The following is a 27,195-nucleotide window of genomic DNA, read 5'->3' as shown; positions in this document are numbered from 1 at the left end:
TTCATGTTCTTTGATCCTGCTATCCTGGATCAGTTTCAATTCTTTGAACATACCATATTCTCATTTAATCTTTGCCAAACCTTCCACTATTTGGAAAAAAAAATCTCTCCTGTCTGTCTGGATAACTCCTGCTCATTTTTAGGTCCTACCAAAAATATTACTCCCCCTTTACAAGACTTTCCAAAGCACCTCAATTAGAAGACGTCTTCTTGCCACACACTTTCCCCAAGCATTAATGTGCTCAACATCACATTCATTAGGATTTATGCAAATTGCTGAAATAAAGTCTACCTTCTCTGATAGACTCTCAGCTCAATGAGGGCAGATTTTTGTCTATTTGTTCCCCACTGTATCATCTGTTTAAAGTAACATGTCTGACACTTAATAGACACTTAAGAAATATTCATTGACTGAATAAATAGTTAAATGCACAGGAAAATCCTGGAATCCTTCTTGCAGCATAATCAGAAAAGTTTTGTCAGAAGATACAGGTTCTAATCCTGGCTCTGCCACTAACTTACCTAGTTATGTGACCTTAAACAAGTTTCCCTAACCATTGTGAACCTACTTTACTCATCTTCAAAATGTTGATACTATCTACCTACAAGAAGCTCCTAGTAGGTGGAAGGGACAATATTTAATGAGTCCCTACCATGTGCAAAGTCCTATGCTAATGGCCATCTACATTATCTCAAAAGAGAAAATATGAATCTCTGAAAGGTTATCAATTACCTAAAGGTCATACTAAGTGGTAAAACAAGGATCTAGGTCCAAATTTCTCTGGTTCTAAATGTTCTTCTTTCTCTACCTCTTTCTCTATTCCTTTCCTTCCTCACCATGTTCCTTCAAATCCCATTGGTATATTCTTAAAGTCATATTACAAATATTATGTGTTCTGTGAAACCATCTCTAATGCTTTTAGGTAGATTTATATGCTCTTATCTCTAAGTTCATATTATGCTAACATAATAACATTATACTTTAGTTACTTGTATATCATAAATGTTTTCAGAGAAGAGACCATGTTTTTCCATTGTTATATGCCCAAGATTGACTGGACATTAATTAGTATTCTGTAAGTGCTAGATGAGAATTTTGTTAAATGAGTAAATGAACTTCCTCTATCCAGTATTTTCATAAATTTGATTCAAATAACTAATTTTTGTTTAGTGTTTATATGTAGTTTTACATTTTATATATAAACAACCAATAGTTAAGGCCTCAGCCACAATTGTTCATATGCTTTAGGTTGCTAAGATAGTATAATGAACATACAACATGGGTCTTTATCAAATCATAAAGATCTGGTTTCAGATAACTATATCTAAGATTATTTTTTAAAACAGCTAATAATTACCTAAAAGGGAATATATCAAATATGAGGTATGGGGAAGTGGTCCAGGTTTATTTTGAATTTAATATTCTATTTATAATTTTCTATATGGTAACTTCAGAGAACAAATATATTGCTAGTAAACAGCAACTACTTAGCTTAGAGAATTTGACATATTATTTATTGTAATGTTACCCTGCTCCAGAGCATTATAATTAATAGTAGAAACAAAACCCAGTTGCAAATTAATGGCCTATAGCACATCAGTGGGCTAGGAGACTAAAACAGAGCTGAAGATCTCCTTTACTTTGACATAAAGATGAGTAGTATTTACTGGATACTCAAATCAAGAAGAAATACAAAATACTTTGAAATTGTGTAATATATAATCTAAATCCTTCATCTAAGACAACAGCTTGCCAAAATATTAATCATTAGGAACTGAAAGATTTATTTGGTTAATACCGCTTCCTTCTATGTGTACTATGTGTTTTCCTGAAGGAAATCTGAAATCTATTATTAGCTTTACCTAGTCAACTCTTGCTTATCAGAGTTAATAAAAAGAACACAGACATCTGTGCCAATATAAAAAACACAGACATACAATAGACCTGTTTTAGATCGAAAAGGGTAGATAATAGAAAAATTACATCTTTGGCTCTGGAAGAAATGTTGATTCTTTGCAGCAGATTTGCCTTTCACTATATTAGTTTTCTTTTCTTTTTTTTTTAATATTAGTTTTTCTAAGTAAGAAGAACTATGCTATGGAAAACCTGTATACACACACAAGTAAGAGTTCCCTCTAGATCCTGTGAACTGCTTGCCAGAGGTTAGAATTCTGTCGGAGGTACTCATTCTGCACATTGGATTCTGATCATCACTAATATGTTGAAAGTTCTAATTCTCAAGCCTCGAGGTCCTAATACAATATTCTCGACCTCACACATGGCTAATAAATAAACGAGGACAAGCAGATATGAAGAAAAATTCAGCTTTGTGAAAGGGAAGAGAGAGTCATGCTATGCCTGCTTTGACTTTGTGAAAGAAGAGGGGTCACTACAGTTATTACTGTTATTTTTTAAATGAAGACTTGGACATTGGTCTACTAAAATAAAAAGGTGAAGGAAATTATAAATTAGTGCATGTTGTCAGATACATTGCTTTCTAGAGGGATATTAATGATCTTGACAGTGCTGGGTCAACTACTTTGTAATTTATATAAGAAAACTGAATAGCCTCTCAATGTAAATAACTGCTATCTTTTCATCTGTGAAATCAGATCAATTATGTAACAAAAATTTACATGAAAAATGACATTTCTGTCTGAGGCATTTTATAAAATGAGTAATGAAAGGTAAGCTCCATGGCTTAGAAGAAAGCAATGTAGTTAAAAGAAAAGCTGGTCTAGTCTTATTACATAGATAGAAATAAGGTACATAGTACCTTATTCTTTTTTTTTTTTTTTTTTTTTCATAGTACCTTATTCTAAGTAGTAGAACTCCAACAAAGCAAATCTTCAGTTGCTAAATCCTTTACCATTTGCTGAGCATCGACTGTAAGTCAGTCACTATGTTAGGGACTGGAGATACATACATCTTATTTGAGACATGATCCCTGCATTTAGGGAGTCCACAGACATCTAAACAAATACTTCTATATAAAATATCTAACAGCAGAGGTGTGTGAAGAATGTTAGGGGAGCATATGGATGAAAGAATTGTTGGAGTTAGGCTTCATAAAAGAGGTCACCTTTAGCCAAATTCCTCACAAGGGTTAAGGTTTACTAGGTAAATCAGATGGGAAGGCATGCCAAGGTGACAGAGTATTCTATGAATCAAGGACCCTGAGCTTTAAGAACACTACTTAGCAGTGCATGGTGTATTTGGGTAGAGGTAAATAAATAGAAAATTAGAGCCAGGTTATCAAGGACTTTGTTAGATATGCTAAGGCATTTAGACATTCATTTGCAGTGACAAGATATAAGATGTTCTTAAGCAGTGAAATTGCATGATCAGAGATATTCTTAAAAAATTAACTCTTAACTTTAAGCAAAAGCTAGATCTGGGAAGAAACATCAATAATTTAAAACTTCAGATTCATATAATCTTTAATATAGTCTCCTACCCTCTGGCTCATGCTGCAAGATTTCACTTTCAGAGCTTCATCTTTACAACTTAATACGTATTAGAATAAAAGCTGTTGTTTGGGGGGGAAATTGTATTTCAGATAATGTATGAGTGCATTGACTGAGCCGGGCTTGGGGATGTGGAGTAAAAGAGAAAATTTTCAAAAGAGAAAAATTTCACTCTCAACCATGTCCATAATCTTAATGAGAGCCAAGGATGAGTACTGATGGGGGTTCCTTTGGGGCCAGAGAAGATGGAAACAGTCAATCTTCTTTTCTCCCAAATCATGGGAACATTGGACATGGTATTCATTTTCTGCCTCTGAATAACAAATCATGAAAAACAGTGGCTTACAACAACATGCATCTTTTATCTCATAGTTTATGAATCGAGAGTTTAAGCACGTCCTAAAATTTAAGCACGTCCTAATCGGTCCTCTGAGAATGGTCTCAGCAGGTTGCAATTCAGGTGTTGGCCAGGGCTGCATACATACTCAAAGGGGGGCAGGAATCATGGGGTCATCTTAGAATTATGCCTAATAATTCTGCTGAATAACTTAATTCAATGCCACGAATTAAGTACAAAAGTTGAAATTATTAGAGCCTAGAGCCAGGAAGGTAGAGAAAAACTGGTCCAGCAAGTAGATAATAAGTTACCTGGGAGAATATATGGAACAAGTTCCATCATGGGCTTGCTCACTTATGTCATGATGAGTAAAAGAGAAGCCTGCATTTAAAGGGCTAGGGCCCAGGTAGCCCCCACACAAGTCACCATCCCAAAATAAAAAATGTGTAGAGAAAAAAAGGGAAAAATGTTCTCCCAAACAAGATTGTAGAGATAGACGTGAATTCAGAAAAAGTTCTAGCAGTTTGGGAATGGTTTTCAATTGAAGATAGAGAGGGGATTTGTTCATAGCACAACCTGGAAAGAACTTTTTCCTTCCATTAAAAAAAAATTACAGTTACCTTTTCTTCTATCATGTCACATTTAATTATAATGATCAGACATATGTATATCATACAAATATAAGTGATAGCAGGGAAGTTTTAATACAATGATTGATTTTTAATAAAATTCAAGAAATATAAATAGTCTGATAGAGAAAATCTATCAAGCAAACTAAAGTAGATAAGATAATTAGAGAGAAGATATACACAGCCTGAATCTGAATCACAAAGTAAACTCCAGCTAACAAAGCAGTTGTATTTTCACAAAAATTAACAGGAGGTAAAAGCAAGAGAAAATTAAGTTGATAAAAGATCAATTTCTTTAAAAAAAGATTTTCAACATAAAAACTCTCTGGAACAGTTGCTCTCATGCTTTTATTATAATTTTGGATAGATGAACACTTGTAGAAGTCTGGGTTTCCCCAGCAGTAACACAACTCCAGCTTTTGCTTCCCTCATACCCTGGAACAGGTAAAACAGAACAAACAGAAATTCCAACTCTGCTCATCAGCATATTGACCTGCTAGTTCCAAGCAACTTTATAGATTTAAGATTCTGATTGCCTAGCTGGATTCCTAGCACCTGGCTGCTCTGCATTTGTACTGAATTCTTAGAGTCTGGGCTCTTTTTGTTGCCTAAACCTATGATAATAACAGCAATACAAATAATAATAATGGTCATGGTTATCAAAAATTTATGAAGCTATGGTAATTAAGCATGTGTCACATTTATGCATTTTTCATTTAGTGACTGGCTCAATGTAATAGGGATAGTATTTTTCAAAGAAGATATTGATATATTTCCATTCTTAAATTTGGTTCATTGGGAACCCCCCTTCCCCCAGGCCTAGACTAGAGACTTAAAGCCCAGAAGAGGAATGACATACAAGTGTCAGAAATTTTAAGAAGGAAAAGACTGAATGAGATAGGGAGTATAGAAAAACAGTTCTAAATGTGTATCCTAAACTTTTCTTTCCAAGCTTTATCTGGAAAGCCTATAATATAATAGGTATTGAGAGAACATAAGGTAGAGGGACCTGGGCTCCAAATCCCATCTATATTCTGGGCATGGCCACTTCTGAGTAAACTTGGTAGTTCTGCAATATATGAACTGGCAAAGTCTTGATAAATTTTTATGAGACCTGCTTATTGTCCTTATGAATAAGACCCAGAATTTCCTGTGGCCTCCAAAAGGAGGCCTCCGGGGCATCTGGGCCAAAAGTCAAGTAGGCTGCCATGGGGCCAGCTTGGCAAGGAAAGAGGTGACTGCAACATAGGCCAGAGTGAACAAATAGCAGATGTTTACTGTGTAGTGGGTCCACCTTACCAGTGGGAGATGAGCTGAGGTGAGCAGTCAAAAAGAGCTGGACCTGGTGGTAATGATCTTGATTTAAATATATTACCCACAAGCTGTGGGTAATACCCACAAGGTACACTGGGAGGGATACGCACACCCTACTAACCCTTCTATGTTGCCCTCAGGGCCCACATACCATTTGTCAGAAATTTGGACAAAAAGATAATTTAAACTTTCCCCACTCTCCTAGTCTTTGCCCTCACTGATCCCTCAACAGGGATGACTTTACTTCTAGTTCATAGAGAAAATAAGAGCCATCAGACAATAAAATGCAAATTAGATAATTTCTCCTTGGTTACCAGCCTATCAGTGACTTGTCATTCCTCCTAGGTCTCTTTTGGTCTTAGGATAAAGACCAAAATTCTGAACATATCTTCCAATGTTCATAACTGCATGATTGGCCTTTTACTTCCCTTGTGGATTCAGCTCCTGCCATTTCTCCCCTTTCTCTGGAATCTGTGGTTTCATGTTAATTTCTGCTACAGGGATTTTTTTTTATTCAATGTTCTTGTCTTCCTGTAGAGTATAATCTTCCCACACATCGTTCTCACTAGCCATTAACTTCCTCCATATCAGCTCACCCTAAATCTCACCATGGAGCTTAATGATCACCTCAGCAGCCTGGCTTTGGTCTTCATGCCAACTAGATTCCAAACACCCACTCAGCTACCGATGTCCAGTAACTGCTAGAATACATTGCCTCAGCTTCAGGAGAACTATTTTCAGTCTGTGTGAACTAATTAAAAGGAAGACCTTCATTTGTCTTTCTGGCAATCCCCAAGCAGCGTGAAAGGTCCATGCCACCCTCTCTGTTCTAATTTTAGTTCTCCTCTAATGTTTCTTCCCCTTGCAGAAAAGCATCCTATGCTGCTAAGCACTTAAAAGCTTTTGTTTTTATTATGCCTTCCATTTGGGCAGAAGCACTTTTCCACTTTACTCTTTTTAGATATCTTCCCTCCCATCAGTTTTCTTCAGCAGGAGGTGATAGTTTGAAACTACTAGCAAAACTGTAGATCATTAATTATCTAGGGTAGTAACTTCCTTAGCACATCCCCAAAAGGGCTAGCCCACAAAATTCTTCATATGTAGAACTTTCTGGATACAATTTCTCACATAAAGTGGAAGTGTCTTTACAACTGGTGATTCTCAGCTTCCTTTCCCCCAGTAATTCACAACACACCTGTCCAGGATATGTTTATTGAGGAATTCAGATCTCATAGGTAATTCTTTTTGGGTAAGCACTCAATCTTTCTCAATCTTTTAAAACTGATATCCTTCACTTTTGATAAAAATAAAATTATCATGTAGCTTCCTCCCACCCTGCCCTATTCCACTGTCCCAACTATCTACTTGGGCTACCTACTTGGATATCCAATAGTGTTTCAAATTTAAATGTTCTAAACTGAGCTTCCTCATCTCATTTAATATAAAATCCATTCTTCCAATGATCAGAAGGGCTCAAAGTCCTTGAGTCACACATTTGGTTTCTTTCATTTTCTCCCATTCTATATCCAATCCATCAAAAAAAAAAAGAAGTTGCCTCTACTCTTAAAATAGTTGCAGAAGGAGCCCCTGAGTTGTACAGTCAATTAAGGGGCCAACTCTTGGTTTCAGCTCAAATTTTTCACTGTTTTATGATCTCAGATCTCAGAGTCTTGAGACCAAGCTGCGTATCAGACTCTATGCTCAGCATGGCGTCTGCTTGAGATTCTCTCTCACCCCTCTGCCCCTCCCACTTGAGTTCTCTCTATATATAATAAATAAATATATCTTTTTAAAAAACAGATGCAGAATTCTAGGGGTGCCTGGGTGGTTCAGTCTGTTAAGCATCTATTTTGGCTCAGGTCATGATCTCAAGATCATGAGATCCAGCCCTGCATGGGGCTCCATGTTGGGTATGGAGCCTGATTAAGATTCTCTCTCTTTCCCTTTTGCTTTGCCCCTCTCCCTTGCTCATGCTCTCTATCTCTCCCTCTGGAAAAAAAAAAAAAAAAGAAAAAAGAAAAAAAAGATGCAGAATTCTACCACCTCTCACTGCCTCTACCTTAAATAAGCCTGCTACCTGAGCAAAAAGAATACATTGGTAACCATTAGGGGTGCCCTCCAAACTGAAATATCTTATCAGATGGGCTCTCTGGTCATTCAAAAGTTTCATATGAGAGGGAGATACATGGTGGTCAAGAGGAAAACAAGTTCCCTGAAGGAGTAATCCTCCATGGATCACCACTCCCAGGGACCCCTGAGAAGCCAGGAACTATAAAAGAGGTCTTAGCATCTCAGTGAAGGTTGGAACAAAGTACAGAAGAGATAAACTTAGGTAAAGTTCACCTGTTTCATAATTTGTTAAATAAATGGAAAGGCTAATTTAAATCTTATGAATGGAGATCAATGTAGAAATAAACATGGTTCTTTATATCAAATATTTCTTCTGAAAATTTGCACTGATTTAACCACAGTATGTAAGCCTATATTGTGGAGGGAAAAGCTAACTTAGCTGTTCACCTTCATAGTTCTAATACTCTGTAATTACCAATAATTATAGTTGTTCCTGGTTTCTTGTGTATCTTCCCCTCTGAACTACCTCTTATCATTCAAACCTACTTCTTTAGCACCTGATTTCCAGCAATTCTTTGACCTGAATGGAATCTCTAACCCAATGATCCTTCTGATTTTTCACTGTTACTTGTTCCCTATTTGTCCTCTTTTTCCTATTTTTCCATCTTGAATTTTATGGTCAAACATTACTCTCATTCTCTTGTGTTCATATTTCCTTGCTCTTCAATACACTCACTTGACAAAAACACAATGTAAAATTCAACTCTCTGAAAACTATGCATTTGTTTTCCCCATCTGAACTGAGCTGGAGAAAAACAGAACCACATTGGCTAACCCAACTTTAAGTTCAGGAACATGAACCTTGAATAGTTTCTTAATGCTGCCAGACAATTAAATCATATCTCCCTTTTCCATTCACTGTCTCTTTCTTCTAAACAACTCTCTCATTCCTTCTTCTCTTTCCTCAACCTCCACATCTCCTCTGCCTTCCTTCATCTCAACTGATGCTGCTGCTTTCTCCTTAATAGAGAAAATAGAAATTATCATAACAGATATTCTTCAGGTTCCCATCACATGGATCCCTTTCCAGCATTTGTACCCACACTAGAAACATCTTTCTTGCCTGTTTCCCATGATCCTGTCCAAAGCCAATCTCTCCTCTTGATTAATAGAACCCATTCTCTCTTTCTCCTCCTTCATCACAGTTTTATAATTCTCCTTGGAAGGAATTTCTTTAAAAGGTAGTTTATATTTGTTTTAAGTCCTCTCCTCCCATTCTTTCTTATACCCATTATGTTGGGTTTTTGCCCTTTCAGTTTCAACCAAACTGCTCTTGCCAAGGACAGCAGTAATCTTCACATTGTTAAATCCACTAGTCAGTTCTGACTCAGTCCTCATTCTACTTAACTTGTTAGCTACATTTGACAGAGTTGATCATTCTTTCCCTCTTAATAACTTTCTTCATCTGAATTCAGAACACAACACTCATCAGAAGATTTTTCTTACGTAACAGGTTATTCCTTCTCAATCTCCTTTTCTGATATTGCCATTTATCCCCTCTTTCATTGAGCTCAGTTTTTGGTCCTCTATCTATACTCCATATCATCTATACAGTGATGATGTTCACATTTGTATCTTCAGACCTTCAGCTACTACTCAACACATCTATTCAAGTAGACTTCTCAAACTTAAAATGAACCCCTGGTATTTCTCCCTGTTCACCAAACCTGCTCTTCTGACAACCTCTCACATGTCAGTTCATAGTAAATCCATTATGACAGTTAATCAGAACAAAAGTCTTGAAGTTTTCCTTCTTCCTTTTTCTCATATACACTACATCCACTCCACCATGAAATCCTATTGGATCTACCTTAAAAATATGTCTAATCTCCATCCATTTCTCTATACCTCCACTGTTTCACCTTTGATCTGAGCTACCTTCATCTCTCATCTTAGTGCAATGCTATAATAACCTTCTAACTGGCCTTCTTTCTTCCAGTCTGTTTCCCTTCTTCAATCCACTCACAACACAATAGAGTGATCCTCATAAATAGAAGTTAGGTCATGTCATCCTTCTTCTCAAAGACCTGAATTTACTCCTCATTTCATTCTGAGTAAAAGCGAAATTCCTTATAATGGCCTATTAGATCCTACATGATCTATCTGCATTCCCTTTTTACTTACAAATATTCCATATTTCAGGGAATGGCAGTCTGATTTGATGAATATGCTTAAACCAAAAACTTCAGAGGCTTCCTTGAACTTTTCCTCTTTACTGTCATATATTCAATCAGTTATCATAACCTGTTGATTATTTCCTTGTATGTCTCAAATCCATTTACATCTTTCCATTGCTGATTACATTGTTTTTCCCCACCTCCCATTTTACCTCATCTCAAATCTATCGACAACATCTTAATACCAGAGTTATCTTTTTTCTATCGACTACATCTTAATACCATCGTTATCTTTTTAGTTAAATGCAAATCTATTCATATCATTCCGAAGTGTGGTCAACTCCACATATCTTTCCCTTTAACAACTTTTTTGATAATTCATAAATTGATATTTGGAATACATACAACAGTACCTTACAAGTAAGAAGTTTTAATATAATTCAGACTACTTTTGAAATGTCTCTGTCATCATAAATTCATTGGGTCACTTATTCAAAGTGTTTTAGAGTATATAATTCATTTTTGAGGGTATATTAGTCTTTGTTCTGTAAATAACATTTTGTCAATATTAATTATTTTGTGCATCTAATAATTTATAAAATGAACTGTAGATTTATCTAATAATTTAGATTATATTTTTAATTTAAGAAAAGGTCAGCTACCTGTCAGTACAGACTTATGTAAATATCTAGGCTATTTCCATCTTAAAATTACTGTGCATTTCAAATAACAATATTAAATAAGAAAAATAATAATATTAAACAATAATGATAATAATATTAAAGAAGAATGTTATTTTCCATAGCCTACAAAATGCATTCACATAAATAAGCTCATTTATTACTACAAGTACTCAAAGAGTAGATATTATATCCCCTTTTCAGAGGAACAAATTAGAGATCAGAGAAGATAAATGATTTGATGAAAACTATTCAGCAAATCAGTAATAGAACTAACTCTAAAATTTTTGATGTAACATGGGGGTAACATATTACATCAGGAAACCATAGTAACATGCTGTTTGAAACCATTTCAGCCATTAAAAGGTCAGATTTTGGTTCTGTTCAAAGGTCAGATCTGAGAATACCAGCTTTGGAATGTATGGCAAATTACAATTTCTTCACACATTTTGGATGGTACCACTGAAGTCCTGAGAGCAGTAAAATGTGTGTGTTTCTATCATTTACCCCTAGTGGTCAGAGATATGGGACTAGACCTATTGCTTCTTTTACTCTTAATTTTTATATAAATAATTTTTATATAAATAAATAAAATTTCTACTTATCTCAAGGGACAAGTGAAAAAATTAAAAAATTAATCATCAAAAAGAAACCCACTTAGTGTACTAACTAAAATAAAGCTGATATTTTATTAAAGCAAACATCAGAGGATTTCTCATTCCTCCCATTTTAGAATTTTAAATCTGGAACTAGTCATTGAAATAAGTATTAATTGAGGAATAATTATATATGCAGAACATTTTCTGGGGCCCATATACCATTTTTATTCATAAATAATATCCCATTGTCTCCTCTCCTACTGAGTCTGGTGCATGGCAGACATACAATAAATGCTCGTACTCAATGAACTAATGCTAGGCTTCTTGAATATCATAATGACTACTACTACAGATACTAACATTTATTGAGCACTAACTCTGTGCCAGACACAGTGCTAATTACTTTACATGCATTACCATTCTATAAGGTAATATAATTAATTGTTAGTTTAATTCTATAGCTAAGAAAACAATAGCATAAAAAGATTAAGTCTCAGCTAGCTGATAAGTTCAGTCCCATAGTTAATAAACAAACTTTGATGGACTGACTTCAGTGCCTACAAAGTGTCAGGGATCCATCCATTCTACTTTACAGTTCTAGAAAGAGGAGAGAAGATAATAAGGAAACAAGGGAACAGTGTAATTTTACATAATAAATAAGGGTAGGGAAAAAGGAAAACAGAATAATTTGACAGAAGTGGAAAGAACAATGTTGAAACATGGTTTATCTTCTTTTTGTGTTTCCTTGTCTACAAATAACAATGACTAATTCATATATCAGTTATGAGTTTTAAATGAGTTAATATACATAAAATGCCTAAAACAGTATATGATATATAGTTTTAAAGTTTTTGCTTAAAACTTACTGATTATTAATATTTATGATTGTTCTTTTTGGTTCTTTGTTATTGTGGTTGTCATCATATTGAGGGCCTTACTGAAGATAAGGTGATCTGGGCAGGCCTCTACGAGAAAGTGTATTTGCACCAAAATCCAAATGACAGTCACATAAAAATTTGAACACAGAGATTCCAGGCAGCAGATTCCAGAGATTCCAAAAGACTCAGGACTAGAATGCCTAGGAAAAAAGGCCATTGTGGACCAGGATGCGTTTGCTCAAGTTTAGGCTAAAGAGCTGAGTAGTGGGATGCCTGGGTGGTTCAGTTATGATCCCAGGGTCCTGGGATCGAGTCCCACATTCAGCTCCCTTCTCAGGGGGGAGCCTGCTTCTCCCTTTCTTCCCTCTGCCTGTGACTCCCCCACTTGTGGATGCTCTCTCTCTCAAATAAATAAATAAAATCTTAAAAAAAAAATAAAAATAAAAAGAGCCAGTCAGAGCTAGGTTAGACTGAACTTCTTTGGGTTGAGTGAGGAGCTGGATTTTATTCAAAGTTCAGTGAGAAGCCACTGATTATTTTATGCATGATAATGACACACTTTGATTTGCATTTTATAAATATCACTCAGGTTGCCATGAAAAGGTCAGATAATAGCTTTGATACAATATCAATGTCACCACTTCCACTAATCATAATTTTTAAAATCTTAATTTTACTAGAGGAAAATTACTTTCTTTCTGTATTTTTGGAATGTTTGTATCAGTGCTCCTAAAAGTACAGTCAGAGTAATGGACTTAAGTATGGTGCATACATTTATATAATCATAGATGCACTCATTTTTGAACAAAGGTTACATGGAATACCCATATAAATGATACCTTCTGATTCTAAAATTCATAGTAATCATATTTACTGGGTTTAAAATCACATCTCTTTAAGGCAAAGTAGTAGCAAAGTTCACCTACTTTAAATTATATAAAGGGAGGAGATCCTTTAGGTCTCACTTCTCATATTTCAGTCATTTGGCTTTCCGGTTATTAGCTTCTTGCCCCCTTCTTGCAAATCTGATTGGCTGGAACCAGATATGAGTTACTAGTGGGTGTGGTTACTTTCCTTAATCTTCCCCTTACCCCCAGCACTATTTCCTCACACCTCTCCTCTCCGAGTTCATACTGGTTGGAGTAGATTGAAAGCCCACTTAGGTCATAGTGTCCAACTCAATCTTACCAGGTTGATATGGGTTCTGTAGCCTCAAAGCAGCTATTAATAAAGTTGTATATTGATGAGTTGATACTACTGTGTGGAGAGGGGTAAATAGCAGTGGAAGAAGAGCATTTCTAGGTCTCTGGTTACTTCACTACCATAATAGCATTAAATCATCATCTGTAACACGTTTAACACCTAAAAGACCATAAATATATTTAAAAAATTATATCCACACTCTGACAAAAATTATAATGCCCTACATTGCTATACATGTAGGTGAACAAAAACAGTGCAATTTATATGAAGATTCCTCTTAACCCCTCTGTATCTCATTAAGGCTTTAGGTTTAAAACTCCAAAAATATAGCTGCACAAAGTGAACTGCTTTACCTGTATGGCCAGTTCCCTCGTTCTTGACTTCTGTGGTTCCCACAGAAGAGGTGGGTGGACTGACAGGAGGGCTGGAAGTAAAGCTTGCACACCCTGCAGATGTGTTGATTTCGAAATATTCTTGGTTGTGATTCATTCGATGAAAATCCAGAGAAGACACAATAGATGTTCGTTGTTTAGGCTAAAATAAATTAGCATGATGAGAGTATTATGATCATGTTCATCTTCAGCCCAATCTCCCAATTGATTTAATATCAGTTATTTTATATCAATATTTAAGTGATTTTTTATCAGTTAATCTATCTGATTTTTATACTTAAAATATACTGTGCTTCACAAAGAGATACTAAAGAATCTCTTGATAAGTTAAATAATGAAAAAATATTTAACGAAAAAATATTTTGGCATAGTGGGTAAAATAACTTGGATTTTTTGTTAGGTTTCCCCAGAAGACTGTACAAATACAGTACACAGAATTTCTTTTAATAATCAATTCAGAAAGTTGCAATTCTAAGTCACCTTCATTTAACTAACATTTATTAAGCGTATGGCATTAAAAAAAAATATATGGCATTTGCCAGACCCTGAGGATAAAGAATCTAATAATAAAAGAGCTCTTACAATACTGAAGCATAATTAAGGCAGTTCTGTTTTTTGTTCTCTATATAGTCCAAGAAATTGATAGCTTTAGATATTGTCCCCAACTACCATATGCTGGAATTTGATAATCAGAATTAAGAAAAGTTATATAGAACATTTCCCATGACTCTTTAAGAATCTACACAGTATTTTTTGTGAATTTTGATTTCCTTTTTTAAGGATTTTAATTAATCCCTGAAGAGCAAGAAAAGTCAATTTAAACATAAAAGTTAAAATTATGGAGCAATAGCAGATATAATCTATACCCTTCACCAGTAATGGATTGTTCCCTATAGCAGCTTTCTGGGGTTTTTTTCCCCATAGTTTTAATTATATACACTTTTCTTCCTGCCTAGCAGAGCTTCTAACATTGTCCTTTAAAATTGCAGTCTTTTTGACTCTCAGAATTGTGTGCATTTCCCAAGAATCAATCCAAGTTCTTATTTTTACTCATATTACTGTAATATTAACAATCCACTATAATAATTAACAAGAGATTAACTTTAATTTATCTGCAATAAAATTTACTATACTTTGCTATCTCCAAAGTATAGTAAACTCTTGGTTTACTGACATTTTCACTGCCCTCAAATACTTAATAATTTAACCACTGTACTCCATAGATTATTTTTCTGCAAAATATTCAGGCTCTCCTCTTTCTTCCAGCTCAGCATGTTTGTTTTTTTTAAAGTAGATATCATTTAGTCTATAATCTAAAATATACAATGATAATGAAAAGGTCTCTTTATTTTTTATATAAAGAGTGCCAGTTATCACACCATGCTTTATTATTTCACTATTAAAATATTCTTATGAAAGAGGTTTAGAGGCATTGTTATATAAGCAAGTCACTTATTATATGACATATCAACTCAATAGCAGAATTCAAATTAGTTCTCACATAGGACTTGGTGACTTTGAAGTATGGAAGATTGAGGTGCAATGTCAGGCTTACTTTCTCATCAAATGTCTATCCTTGGGGCTAATGAATGTCAATTTCACATTTATGTTTTTTCTACTAGATGATATAATAATAAATAAAAGGCATGAAATATGGCACTGGCTCCAATGGAAACACAGTTATGTCCATCATCTTTGGTTTTTTTTAATTGTATTATGATTTTGTTTCATGTTGTAAATAAGCAATGGACCAAATTTGTATAATGTTCTTTCTCATAAACTTTATAAAGATCAAGCCAACTGATACATATGACGCCTTTACTTCTGTTTCTTTTCTTATGAACAATTATTTTAATAAGTTGGATGTGAAGGTAAATAAAATTTTATAAATAAATAGGAATTAGAAAAAAATCTCTAGACACAAAGTAATTTCTTTGTGCTTAGAGTTTAGTCCTAAAGATACATTTTTTTGGTGTTTAATTTTACTTTTCTGATTTTTAACTTAAATTAATTTTTAAATTTAATTTTCAATTTAATTTTTTTGTTATGTTCAGTTAGCCAACATATAGTGCGTCATTATTTTTTGATGTAGAGTTCAATGATTCATTAGTTGCATATAAAACCCAATGCTCATCACAACACATGCCCTCCTTAATACCCATCACCCGGTTACCCCATCACCTCAAATCCCTTCTTCTATAAACTTCATTTACTTCTGTTTCTTTTTTTTTAAGATTTTATTTATTTATTAGAGAGTGCAGAGAGAGAGAGAGAGCAAGAGAGAGCGCATGAGTGGGGGGAGGGGCAGAGGGAGAAGGAGAAGCAGATTCCCTGCTGAGCAGGGAGTCCTATGAAGGACTTGATCCCAGGACCCTAGGATTATGACCCAAGCAGAAGGCAGACATTTAACTGAGCCACCCAGGTGCCCCTACCTCTGTTTCTTAAACACATGTTTCTGACTACTCAAATTTCTAATTATATTGAAATCAAAATTTGTTATGCAACATGATTGCATGATTTTCATGATTTCATGAAAGCAAACAGGTTATTTTTTGTTGATGTATTGATTAATTCTAAAAATATTTGTGTAGTTTATACTAAATTGCAGATACCTTGGTAAGCAGTGTGGTAGGAATAAGACTAATAAGACATTGTCCTTGTTCTTCAGATTATTATAGACTTGAAGTGAGAGAAGGGATGGTGCATGAAGGAAGAAACAAGCTATCCAAGGGTTATGCATTAGTGCAGTATTATACAGTGATAGAGCTATGATAAGGGGAGGCACAATATATAAAATGTAAACCTCTATTTTAGGGAGGGGATCAGGAAAGGATTCCATAAGCAGGTGATTGATGGCTGAGTTGAATCTCAGTGAAGCAGATAGTAGGCAGACAAAAGAGGATGAGGAAAAGAAAATAACAAACTGCAAATAGTTCATAATGGCTATAATGCAGAGAATATGAGGGAGTGGTTGTTTCAAGCCATGAGATATTACAGGTTGCAAGGTCTAAATCATAAAATGTTCTAATGCCATGTTAAGTATTTTGTCTTTAATGTGTATATTTTAAGAAACCCCGAATGATTTCCAAGCAAGAGGATTTCATGGTTGGATGTGCATTTTAATAAACTCATTTTAGCAGTTTAGAGAATGGATTCGTCAAGGCTGGATTAAAGGAAGGGAGACCAATTAGGAAGATGTTAAAGAGTTCCAGTCAAGACACAGTGAGGTCCTGAGGTAAAGCAGTGGCAGCAGGGTTGGAGATAGCAGATATTTTTAGGAGATGCTAGTAAGGTCAGCTCTTTAGGTCTTGGAATCTGATTGGACAAGAAGCTTGATCTTAAGAAGTCTAGGTGACTCACAGATTTTTCTTGGGTAGATGCCAGAGGATAGGTTTTTGTTTTGTTTTGTTTTGGTTTGGTTTGGTTTTGGTGAAAGACAGAAATGTATGTATTCTTATACCAGAAGTATACAAAATGTACGCTCATTTACTCCTGGGATTCACTATAGACTGCTTAATACATGGTCATGCAAATCTATGTGATACTTCCCTTTCTTTCTTTGAGCGGAATGCTATGATCTCAGTGTAACATGGCTTCAAATAAAATAAATGGAGGAAGGGAGATAGGCTAATGGAAACCCAAATAGAAGAAACCATGGATCAGTGATCATCTAATCATATTCTTATTTGCTTCTTCAGAACTGTCTGTTTATCATTTACCCAGGAACATTGATGGGGGAGTTATTGCCCAAAGTTCTATGAGTATCTGAGATGATGAAGAATGAGAATCATTACATGTTAGTCATTCTTTAAGAAAGGGATCAGAAAACTATGTCCTGTGGCATATCTGTGGCCCACATCTGACCTGCCTCTAATTTCTGAAAATAAAAGTTTTACTGGGACACAGGTAGGTCCATTCATTTATTTATTATCTATGGCTGTTCTCATGTTAGAGTGGCAGGGTTGAGAAGTTGTGACAGAGGCCATTGTATTCACAACCATTTAAATATTTACTGTCTTATCCTTTAGAGAAAACATTCATTGACAAAACCCTGTTCTAAGGTATCATTTTGCACATCATTTTTGTGCTTAATGAAATCATAAATATACGTTCTCATTTATTTCCAGCCTATGTGCATTTAGATTGGGGGGCATGTAAGTAATCCTGACCAAATGACAGTTAGTCAGTCTCTATGCCACTCCTACTCTTCAAAAGATGTAGTTGTAAGATGAATGAGGGTCATTTTACCACACTGGGCTTTATGAGAAGTTGAATTAAGCCTCTTTTATGTTAAACTGCTGATATTCTGGGTTTGTCTGTTGTGGCAGCTAGCATTATATACCCTAACTAGCACAATGCAGTGGTTTAGAGGGGTTAAAGGATTTACTCAAGATTACATAAGTAGTTAGCAGAGGGGCTTGGATTAAAAGGAAAGTTTACATGTTCAAATCTAGAGACAAGTGGATGGTGCCTCAAAGCACAAAGGACAGAGGTGGGATTTTTAAAAAAAGGATCTATATGGAAAAATGAAATAAAAACAAAAGGAAAAAGAATAAAGAGATGGCAACAATATTAAAATGGAGATTAAGGAAGATGAGTCTGTAATATTTGCTCAAACTTTGATTTTAATGCATTCCATTTTTCTAAATATTATAATGGAATCTTGCTAAGCCATAGAGTATAAGAAAGAATGTGTTTTCACAAATTCACTGAAATTACATATAAAATTTGCCAAATTTCAATGTGTAAAATGAGTCGCACTTATGTATACTTTGGCTACACTAAAACATCTCCCTCCCCTGTGGCCCAACACTCACATGTCTCTATTTTCTAAAGGACTTTCTCCCACACATATTTACTTAACAAAGTCAGCACACTATAGATCATGGGCCAAATCCAGGCTTTAAATCTTGGGGACCTAAGGATGGTTTTCACATTTTTTAATGGCTAAAAAAAATAAATAAATAAAAAATAACATTAGTAATAGATGAAAATTATACGAGTCTCAAACTTTAGTTTCCATAAATAAAGTTTTACTGGAACCTATACACACCCATTTATTTATATGTGGTCTATAGCTGTTTCCAGAGTTGAGTTGAGTGGTTATAATAGAGACCGTATGACCCTGAATTATTTTATTCTCTAGTCTTTTACAGAAAAAAAAAAAAAACACCCTATTGATTAATTAGGAAATGTCTCTGAGGGGCAAAAATGAAACAGCTAGGTGAATAACTGAAATAGCCAAAAGCATTTCCATAGAGTAGCTGGAACCAGGGGCAACATAAAAATGTGGGGCAATTCGTCCTAAAAGGAGGGGAAAAAACATTTTCCTGTCTTCCATGTTAGCATCTTACTCCCTTGGACATGGGGACACTCATAGGGTGAGAGCACATTCACAGTCACACAGGTGCTCTGCCCTGAAAACCCATGCACCAAACCTTCATCCTTCCCATACTCAGGGTTTCATGGCTTCATCAATAGTTGCTGGCTTGGCCAGAAGCACCATAATTGGGGGAGCAAATGGCCAAGAAACCCACCCAGGAAGATGAGAAGATGTAGGTGGTGGAAACACAGATGAACTCAGGCTATGTTTTTTCACAGGCCTCACTTACAAAACACAAACTGATTTTTATCTAATTGGTAAGAATTTTAGACAGCAACCCAAAAGCGTTAAACCCCAGGCATGGGGCTCTTTGTGTGGGGCCCAATGAGACTGCATTAGTTCCACATCCACAAAGCCAGTGTCATATTAGTCCCTTGAAGGGACTAATGTGTAAATTTACTGGTAAAACCTAAGGGATGGCATACATTTTCTATACATATTGTGGTTTCTCTTAATCAATCAGAACCTATTATTTTAAGAATTATCTTTATGTTCTGTAAAGATATAAGTGAAATACATTCCGATGCAACTTTAAAAATTTCATGCCATTTCTGCAAACCAGTTTGATTTGATTCACATATGAATAAAATGAGAACACATAATTCCTGACTGGGATGAGATTTAGGTAACATGTGCATTTACATCCAAATATTCTCTGGATTGCAATCTAAGTTTCAAATATCCACTTTTATGTTTCCTCTTCTATTATTTTCAAGTTATTTAAACTTCTGGACATTTTAAAAATCCACTTACTTAGAATTAAGTGGATTTTAAATAATTTGAATTAACTTAATTATAAAGGGACTTCATCAAGCTCCTAATAAAATGTCAAACAGAACTAGAGGGATGCTCTGGTGTCAGTTCAAAGAAAAAGTAGTGCTAGCAAAAGTCAGGGTGATATTAAATCTCCAAGCAAAAGCAGCCTTCAAAATGAATTCCCAAAGACAGTTGAATGTCAGAAAATTAGCTAGTGACATCAATAGGAATATGTGGAAATGACGGACTCTCCAGACACTAGCCCATTGATAAATTATATCAATATGAAGCAAAGTCCTGTCAAGCCAGTGGATATAAAATAAATGCCTTCTTAAATACTTTTTAAAAATGAAGATAAGGTAGATGATAAAAATGGAAAGTTAGATCAGCAGTATTTTCTTTCAGAACTTTAATCCACCTGGAGTATTTTGTGTATATGGTGAAAAAATTTAGTTCTAAGCATTTTTTCCCCAAAATAATATCTACTGTCCAATACCATCATTCTCTCACTGATTTGCAATGTCACCTTTATCATACACTAAATTTCCAAATATACACTGCATTTACATTTTTGGACTGAACTATGTTCCTGTTGATCTACTTGTCTATTCCTATGCCAATACCATACTCTCTTAATTACCTTATGGCTCCTCCTCCTACTTCTAGAGCTCCTAGTCAACAGACATTGGATCTCTTTGATCCTCCTTGTTTTATATTCTGGTAGTATTCTACAGTTTGGTATTCTAAAGCACTTTCATCAATTTGTTAAAAAAAAAATACTACTGAGCATCAACCATGTGTTAGACACTGCTCTAGGTTCTGGAGATATATCAGTGAACAAATAAGAAAACTTTGTCATTTTATCATGACTTTAGGTGTAATGATTGTATTTTTTATTTTCAATGACTTTTCTTGTTTTCCAAGTATTCCATTTTAAAAAGAACCTGTTCTTAACGTTAGAAGTTAATACCCCCTCAAATCTTAGGATATTGATTACAATCTTTTTCTGTCTTTAATTCTGTTTTCTCAAAGATCATTTACTTTGTTCATTAATCTTGCTTCCTCTCTTTTTAATTGTTCATTCTCCTCAAATGTCTGGTGTTTTAGTCAACCATTTTTAATTACCTAGGACACTTCCCATTTCTCTTACTTGCTCCAATTCCCATGTAGGAGCTTCAGAGACTCTTCCCCTTACTGAGATTGTTATTATCATCTGGTAGGAAAACAAAGCCACGTTTAAGATGTTGAGGTTCTTTAGTTGCCCTAACTAGTCTCTGTCTAAATCCAATGCCATTTGTTACACCTTTTAGAAGTTCCCAAATGCTTCTGAGTAGCCCTCAATGTTCATCACTGCTATGGATTTATCCTTTTTTTAATATTTATTTTACAATTTTAATTGTATGTACAGAGGGAGAGGATGTGAAAAGTTGGGATCAATTTACCTTCTTGAGTTAGAATTCTCATGCTTCTGTGCCTTGATCACTTTTTAAAAAGTATAAAGAAAGGATCTGAAGGAATCCAGATGACAATTCAGTAGGGGTAGAAATGGTTAAACTTTTTATTATAGATATCTTACAAATTGAAAACAATTTCTATTTTTTTTTCTTTTCAATGAAAGGAAAAAAATTTAAATGAGGTACTTTTTTTCATGAATATAATAGTCAATGTGATTAAGACTTATTTAAAAGATGTAGAACTTCCTATGATTGGGTAAGAAAAATACCATTCCTTTGTTGTATGTAGAGTTATGGCCAAACACAGAAAATAAAGTATGACCATTACAAGAAAGTTAAAGGGGGAGTTAGTAAATATCAGATGCTTAAGAGGAGTAGACCCTCTTCTAGGAACTTGAGATTTGTAATCTCATTTAAGCCTAGAACATTGGTATAGACGTAGCTATTACACTTTCCATTTTACAATATACCTGAGATTTAGAGATAGTCTCACACTTACGTGGGAGAGTTGAAGTTAAAACACAATCCTGAAATTTCAATTGATTGCATTTTCCCATCACACTACAGGTAAAGCAAAAAGAAGCATAAAGTTACAGGTGAAGTCAAGAACCTAATAGCTCTTGAATTTCTCATCTTTACATCAATGAGCATTTTCCTATTCTCAGTCCATTGGTAGCACTGATTTTTTTTTAAACAATCATCATTTTAAGGAATATTGAAGAAAATTCAATGGGTAGAAAATAGGAACAAGTAGAACACATAGGAACAAATAGAATCTAATTCTCCTATATATTAAACTCTTACAGTTACTAGGTGTTTAATTAAAAGAAAGGCAGAAATTTTTAAAAATCTATTTTCTGCTTTTATCTCTTCAATTTGTATCATTTTTATATGGAGATATTAGCCAAAAGATTAACACATGAATTCATCTTCTATTAAAAGACACAAAATTATAAAACTTTTAGTATATTCTTAGTAGTTGGCATATATAGGAATGAATATAAAGCTTTTAAAATGGAAAATCCATATTTCTCCATATGAAATAGTTTCTTCATATAAGTTATTCAAATATGAACTGAAAAGACTACATATAGCTTTATTTGATAAAAGTGTTAAGTAGTTCAGGAAGAACTGGACAGCCTTTGACTTTCAAACTATGAGTTTGTTCTTATAAACACTTCTCCAAACATTAAAATACTCATGACTATCTTAGAAAATAGTATTTTTTAAATTAGACATTTCAAATATTTATGCATTAATATTTCAAAGATGCTCAAGCCAAATGCAAATGTGTGTAAAATTTAAAAACCAGCTTTATTTCCCACATTTAAGTTCTTTTAAAAAAAATTAAATGATTTGTTTCACTTTAGGAGAAGCAGGAAGTAATTATACAAAGGATTACAGAAGTTATGTTCTGAGCAGCCAAAGTAGGAAGCTCATATCACTGTATGGGTGAAAGAAAGAAATTTTTACAAATAAAGGGACATATTATCTTTTTTAAATGGCATAATATTTTTAATTACTTTTTTTTGTTTGGAAATAATTGTTGATTCCCATGCAGCTATAAAAATAATACAGAGAGATCTCATGTGCTCTTTTTATAGTTTTCTGCAATGGTATAATATCATGCAAACCTACAGTACAACATCACAACCAAGATAATTGACTTTGATACAGCCAAGGAACAACAGTTCCACCCCAGAGGGACCCCCTCATTGTTTCATTGCCCCTTCTATAGCTACACCTACTTCTCTCCTGCCCTGACTTCTTCCTTAACTCTTGTCAATCACTAATCTATTCCCTTATTTCTATAATTTGTCATGTCAAAAATTATATATAAGCAGATGTATGATAAATAGAATCATACAGTATATAATCTTTTGGAATTGGCTTTTCTCAGCATAATTCTCTGGAGATTAATCCAAGCTGGTTTGTGTATCAGTATTTTGTTCCTTTTCATGCTGGGTAATATTCAGTTGTATGAAGGTAGCACAGTTTTTTTTTTTTTTAACTATTCACCCACTAAAGGAATCCTGTTGTCTCCATTTCTTGGCTTATGAATAATGCTGCTGTAAATATTTGTGTACAGAGTTTTCATTTAGTTGGGATAAATTCTCAGGTGTTCAAATGCTGGGTGATATGAGAGTAAAGTCTTTTAAGTTTTAAGAAACTGCCAACTATTTTCTGATTTGCTGTAACATTTTACATTTCTACCAGCAATATATGAGCTTCTCCATGTCCTTGTTAGCATTTGAAGTCATCATTACTTTTTATTTTAGCCATTCTGATAGATATGTAGTGGTATCTCATTGCAGCTTTCATTTGCATTTTCCTAATTGTTAATCATGTCAAAAATCTTTTCATGTGCTTATTTGCCATTTGTATATTCTCTTCAAGGAAATGCTTCTTCATGCCTTTTGCCCATTTTCTTTTCTTTTCTTTTTCTTTTTTCTTTTTCTCTTTCTTTCTTTCATTCTTTTTCTGTTAAGTTATGTTAGACACCATACATTACATCATTAGTTTTTGATGTAGTTTTCCAAAATTAATTGTTTACATGTAACACCTAGTGCTCCATGCAATACATGCCCTCCTTAATACCCATCACTGGGCCAACCCATTCCCCAACCCCCCTCCCTTCTAAAACCCTCAGTTTGTTTCTCAGAGTCCATAGTTTCTCATGTTTCATCTCTCCCCCTCTGTTATCCCCTCCCTTCATTTTTCCTTCCTTCTCCTAATGTCCTCCATGCTATTCCTTATGTTCCACAAGTAAGTGAAACCATATGATAATTGATTTTTCTCTGCTTGACTTATTTCCCTCAGCATAATCTCCTCCAGTCCCATATTTGCTGATGCAAAAGTTGGGTATTCATCATTTCTGGTGGGTGAGTAATATTCCATTTTATATATGGACCACATCTTCTTTATCCATTCATTTATCGAAGGGCATCTCGGCTTTTTCCATAGTTTGGCAATTGTGGAAATTGCTGCTATAAACATTGGGGTGCATATGGCCCTTCTTTTCACTACATCTGTATCTTTGGGGTAAATATCCAGTAGTGCAATTGCAAGGTCACAGGGTAGCTCTATTTTTAATTTTTTGAGGAACCTCCACACTGCTAAAGTGGCTCCACCCACTTGAATTCCCACTAACAGTGTAAGAGGGCTCCCCTTTCCCCACATCCTCTCCAACATTTGTTCTTTCTTGCCTTGTTAATTTTTGCCATTCTAACTGGTGTAAGGTGGTATCTCAGTGTGGCTTTGATTTGAATTTCCCTGATGGCTAATGATGATGAACATTTTTCATGTCTCTGTTAGCCATTTGTATGTCTTCATTGGAGAAGTGTCTGTTCATGTCTTCTGCCCATTTTTTTACTTGATTACCTGTTTTTTTGGGTGTTGAGTTTGAGAAGTTTTTTTTTTTTTTAATAGATCTTGGATATCAGCTCTTTGTCTGCAGTGACATTTGCAAATATCTTCTCCCATTCTGTGGGTTACCTCTTAGTTTTTTGACTGTTTCCTTTGCTGTGCAGAGCTTTTTATCTTGATGAAGTCCTAAAAGTTCACTTTCACTTCTGTCTCCCTTGTCTTTGGAGATGTGTTTTGAAAGAAGTTGCTATGGCCAATGTCAAAGAGGTTACTGCCTGTGTCCTCTTCTAGGATTTTGATGGATTCCTGTCTCACATTAAGGTCTTTCATCCATTTTGAGTTTATCTCTGTGTACAGTGTAAGAGAATGATCGAGTTTCATTCCTTTGTATATAGCTGTCCAATTTTCCCAAAACCATTTATTGAAGAGACTGTCTTTTTTCCATTGGATATTTTTTTTCCTGCTTTCTTGAATATTATTTGACCATAGAGTTAAGGGTCCATATCTGGGCTCTCTATTCTGCTCCATTGATCTGTGTGTCTGTTTTTGTGCCAGTACCATGCTGTCTTGGTGATCACAGCTTTGTAATAAAGCTTGAAATCTGTTCTTTACATGTTCTAGATATTCATTGTTTATCAGGTATGTAGCTGACAAATGTTTTCTTCAGTTTATACTCTTTATCTCTTAACAGAATTTTTCATAGCAAGCATTTTTAATTTTGATGAAATACAATTTATCAATTTTATATCAATTTATAAAATTCCCTTTTATAGATCATGGTTCAGGTGTCAAGTATAAGAACTCTTTGCCTAGCTCTAGATCCTAAAGATTTTATTCTATGCTTTTTTCTAAAAGTTTTATAGTTTTACATTTTACATTTAAGTCATTTATCCATTTGAGATAATTTTTGTAAAAGGTGTGAGAATTAGGCCAAATTTCAATTTTTTGCCTATGTATGTCTAATTGTTCCCATGCCATTTTTGAAAAGGCTATCTTTTTCCTCCATTGAATTGCTTTTGCACCTTCGTCAAACATCAGTTGAGTATATGAGTCTATTTCTGGGTTCTCTTTTCTGTTCCATTGATCTATATGTCTATTCCTCTGCTAATAATACCATAAAGTCTTGAATATTGTAACTGTAAATCTTAAAATTAGGTATATTAATTCTTCCCAATTAATTTTTTTCTTCCAAAATTGTTTTAATTATCCTACTTCCATTACATTTCCATATATATTCTAGAATAAACTTACATGTCTTCAAAAAATCTTGCTTGGATTTTATTGGCACAGCCCCTTTGGAAAATAGTATGAAGTTCTCCCAACTAGTTAAAAATAGAGGTACCATATGATATAGCAATTGCTCTACTGGGTATTCATCCAAAAGATACAAACATAGTGATTCAAAGGGGCACATGAACCCCGATGTTTATAGTGAAATTATCAACAATAGCTAAATTCTGGAAAGAGCTCAGATGTCCATCGGCAGTTGAATAGATAAAGATGTGGTGTATATATATGCAATGGAATATTACTCTGCCATCAAAAACAATGAAATCTTTCCATTTGCAACAACATGGATGGAACTGGAGGGTATTATGCTAAAAGAAATATGTCAGAGAAAGACAAATGCTATACAATTTCACTCATGTGGAATTTAAGAAACAAAATAGATGAACATAGGTGAAGGGAAAGAAAAATAAAGTAAGATGAAAACATGAGAGGGAGCCAATCCATAAGAGAGCCAAACTCTTGGAAACAAACTGAGGGTTGCTGGAGAGGAGGTAGGTGGAGGGTGGGGGAGGGATAATTGTATGATAGGCATTAAGGAGGGCATTTGATGTAATGAGCACTGGGTATTATATGCAACTGTTTAATCACTAAATTCTACCTCTGAAATTAATAAAAAAATATGGGGAAAAATCTTGCTTGGAATTTGATAGGAATTATCTTAAACTCATATTATCAAGTCTTTTAACTCATGAAAACTGTCTTTTACATACTTTAAAAAAAATTTTCTCTCACCACTATTTTGCACTTTTCAGTATACATGTCCTTTACATGTTCTGTTAGATTCACATCTAAGTATTTCTTTTCATTTATAAGTGTGTGATTATAAGTGGTATTGTAATTTTAATTTCAGTGTCTACATGTTCATTGCTATTTCATAGAAATATAGTTGCAGTTAAATGGGTGTGGGTATTAAGAAGGACACTTGCTATGATGAGCACTGCATATTGTATGTAAGTGATGAATCACAAAATTCTACTATTGAAACTAATATTACAATATATGTTAACTAACTGGAATTTAAGTGAAAACTTAAAAATGAAAAAAAAATAGAAGTACAATGCTTTTTTAATGTTTATTTTGCATCCTGTGACCTTGTTGAATTTACTATTTATATATATATAAATATGCTATTTATATTTATATATAAATATATATATGATCTATATTATATTGATATATATCTATATATATTATTTATTA

General features: G+C 34.3%; 1 protein-coding gene across 17 annotated transcripts in view; it reads right to left on the bottom strand.

Moving 5' to 3' along the window:
- The window catches only part of ANKS1B (ankyrin repeat and sterile alpha motif domain containing 1B), a 1,111,154-nt gene that overhangs the window by 591,270 nt on the left and 492,689 nt on the right, over positions 1–27,195 (bottom strand). For all 17 annotated transcript variants that reach the window (XM_032346661.1, XM_032346662.1, XM_032346658.1 and 14 more), the window contains exon 12: positions 13,708–13,888. In XM_032346661.1, the coding sequence (XP_032202552.1) occupies positions 13,708–13,888 (181 nt within the window). The remainder of the gene's footprint in view (positions 1–13,707; positions 13,889–27,195) is intronic.

The sequence above is a fragment of the Mustela erminea genome, chromosome 6 (genome assembly GCF_009829155.1).
Source record: "Mustela erminea isolate mMusErm1 chromosome 6, mMusErm1.Pri, whole genome shotgun sequence".
NCBI classification, from domain to species: Eukaryota; Metazoa; Chordata; class Mammalia; order Carnivora; family Mustelidae; genus Mustela; species Mustela erminea.
Note: the sequence above shows the minus strand (reverse complement) of the source record. Positions and strands in the feature narration are given on the sequence as shown.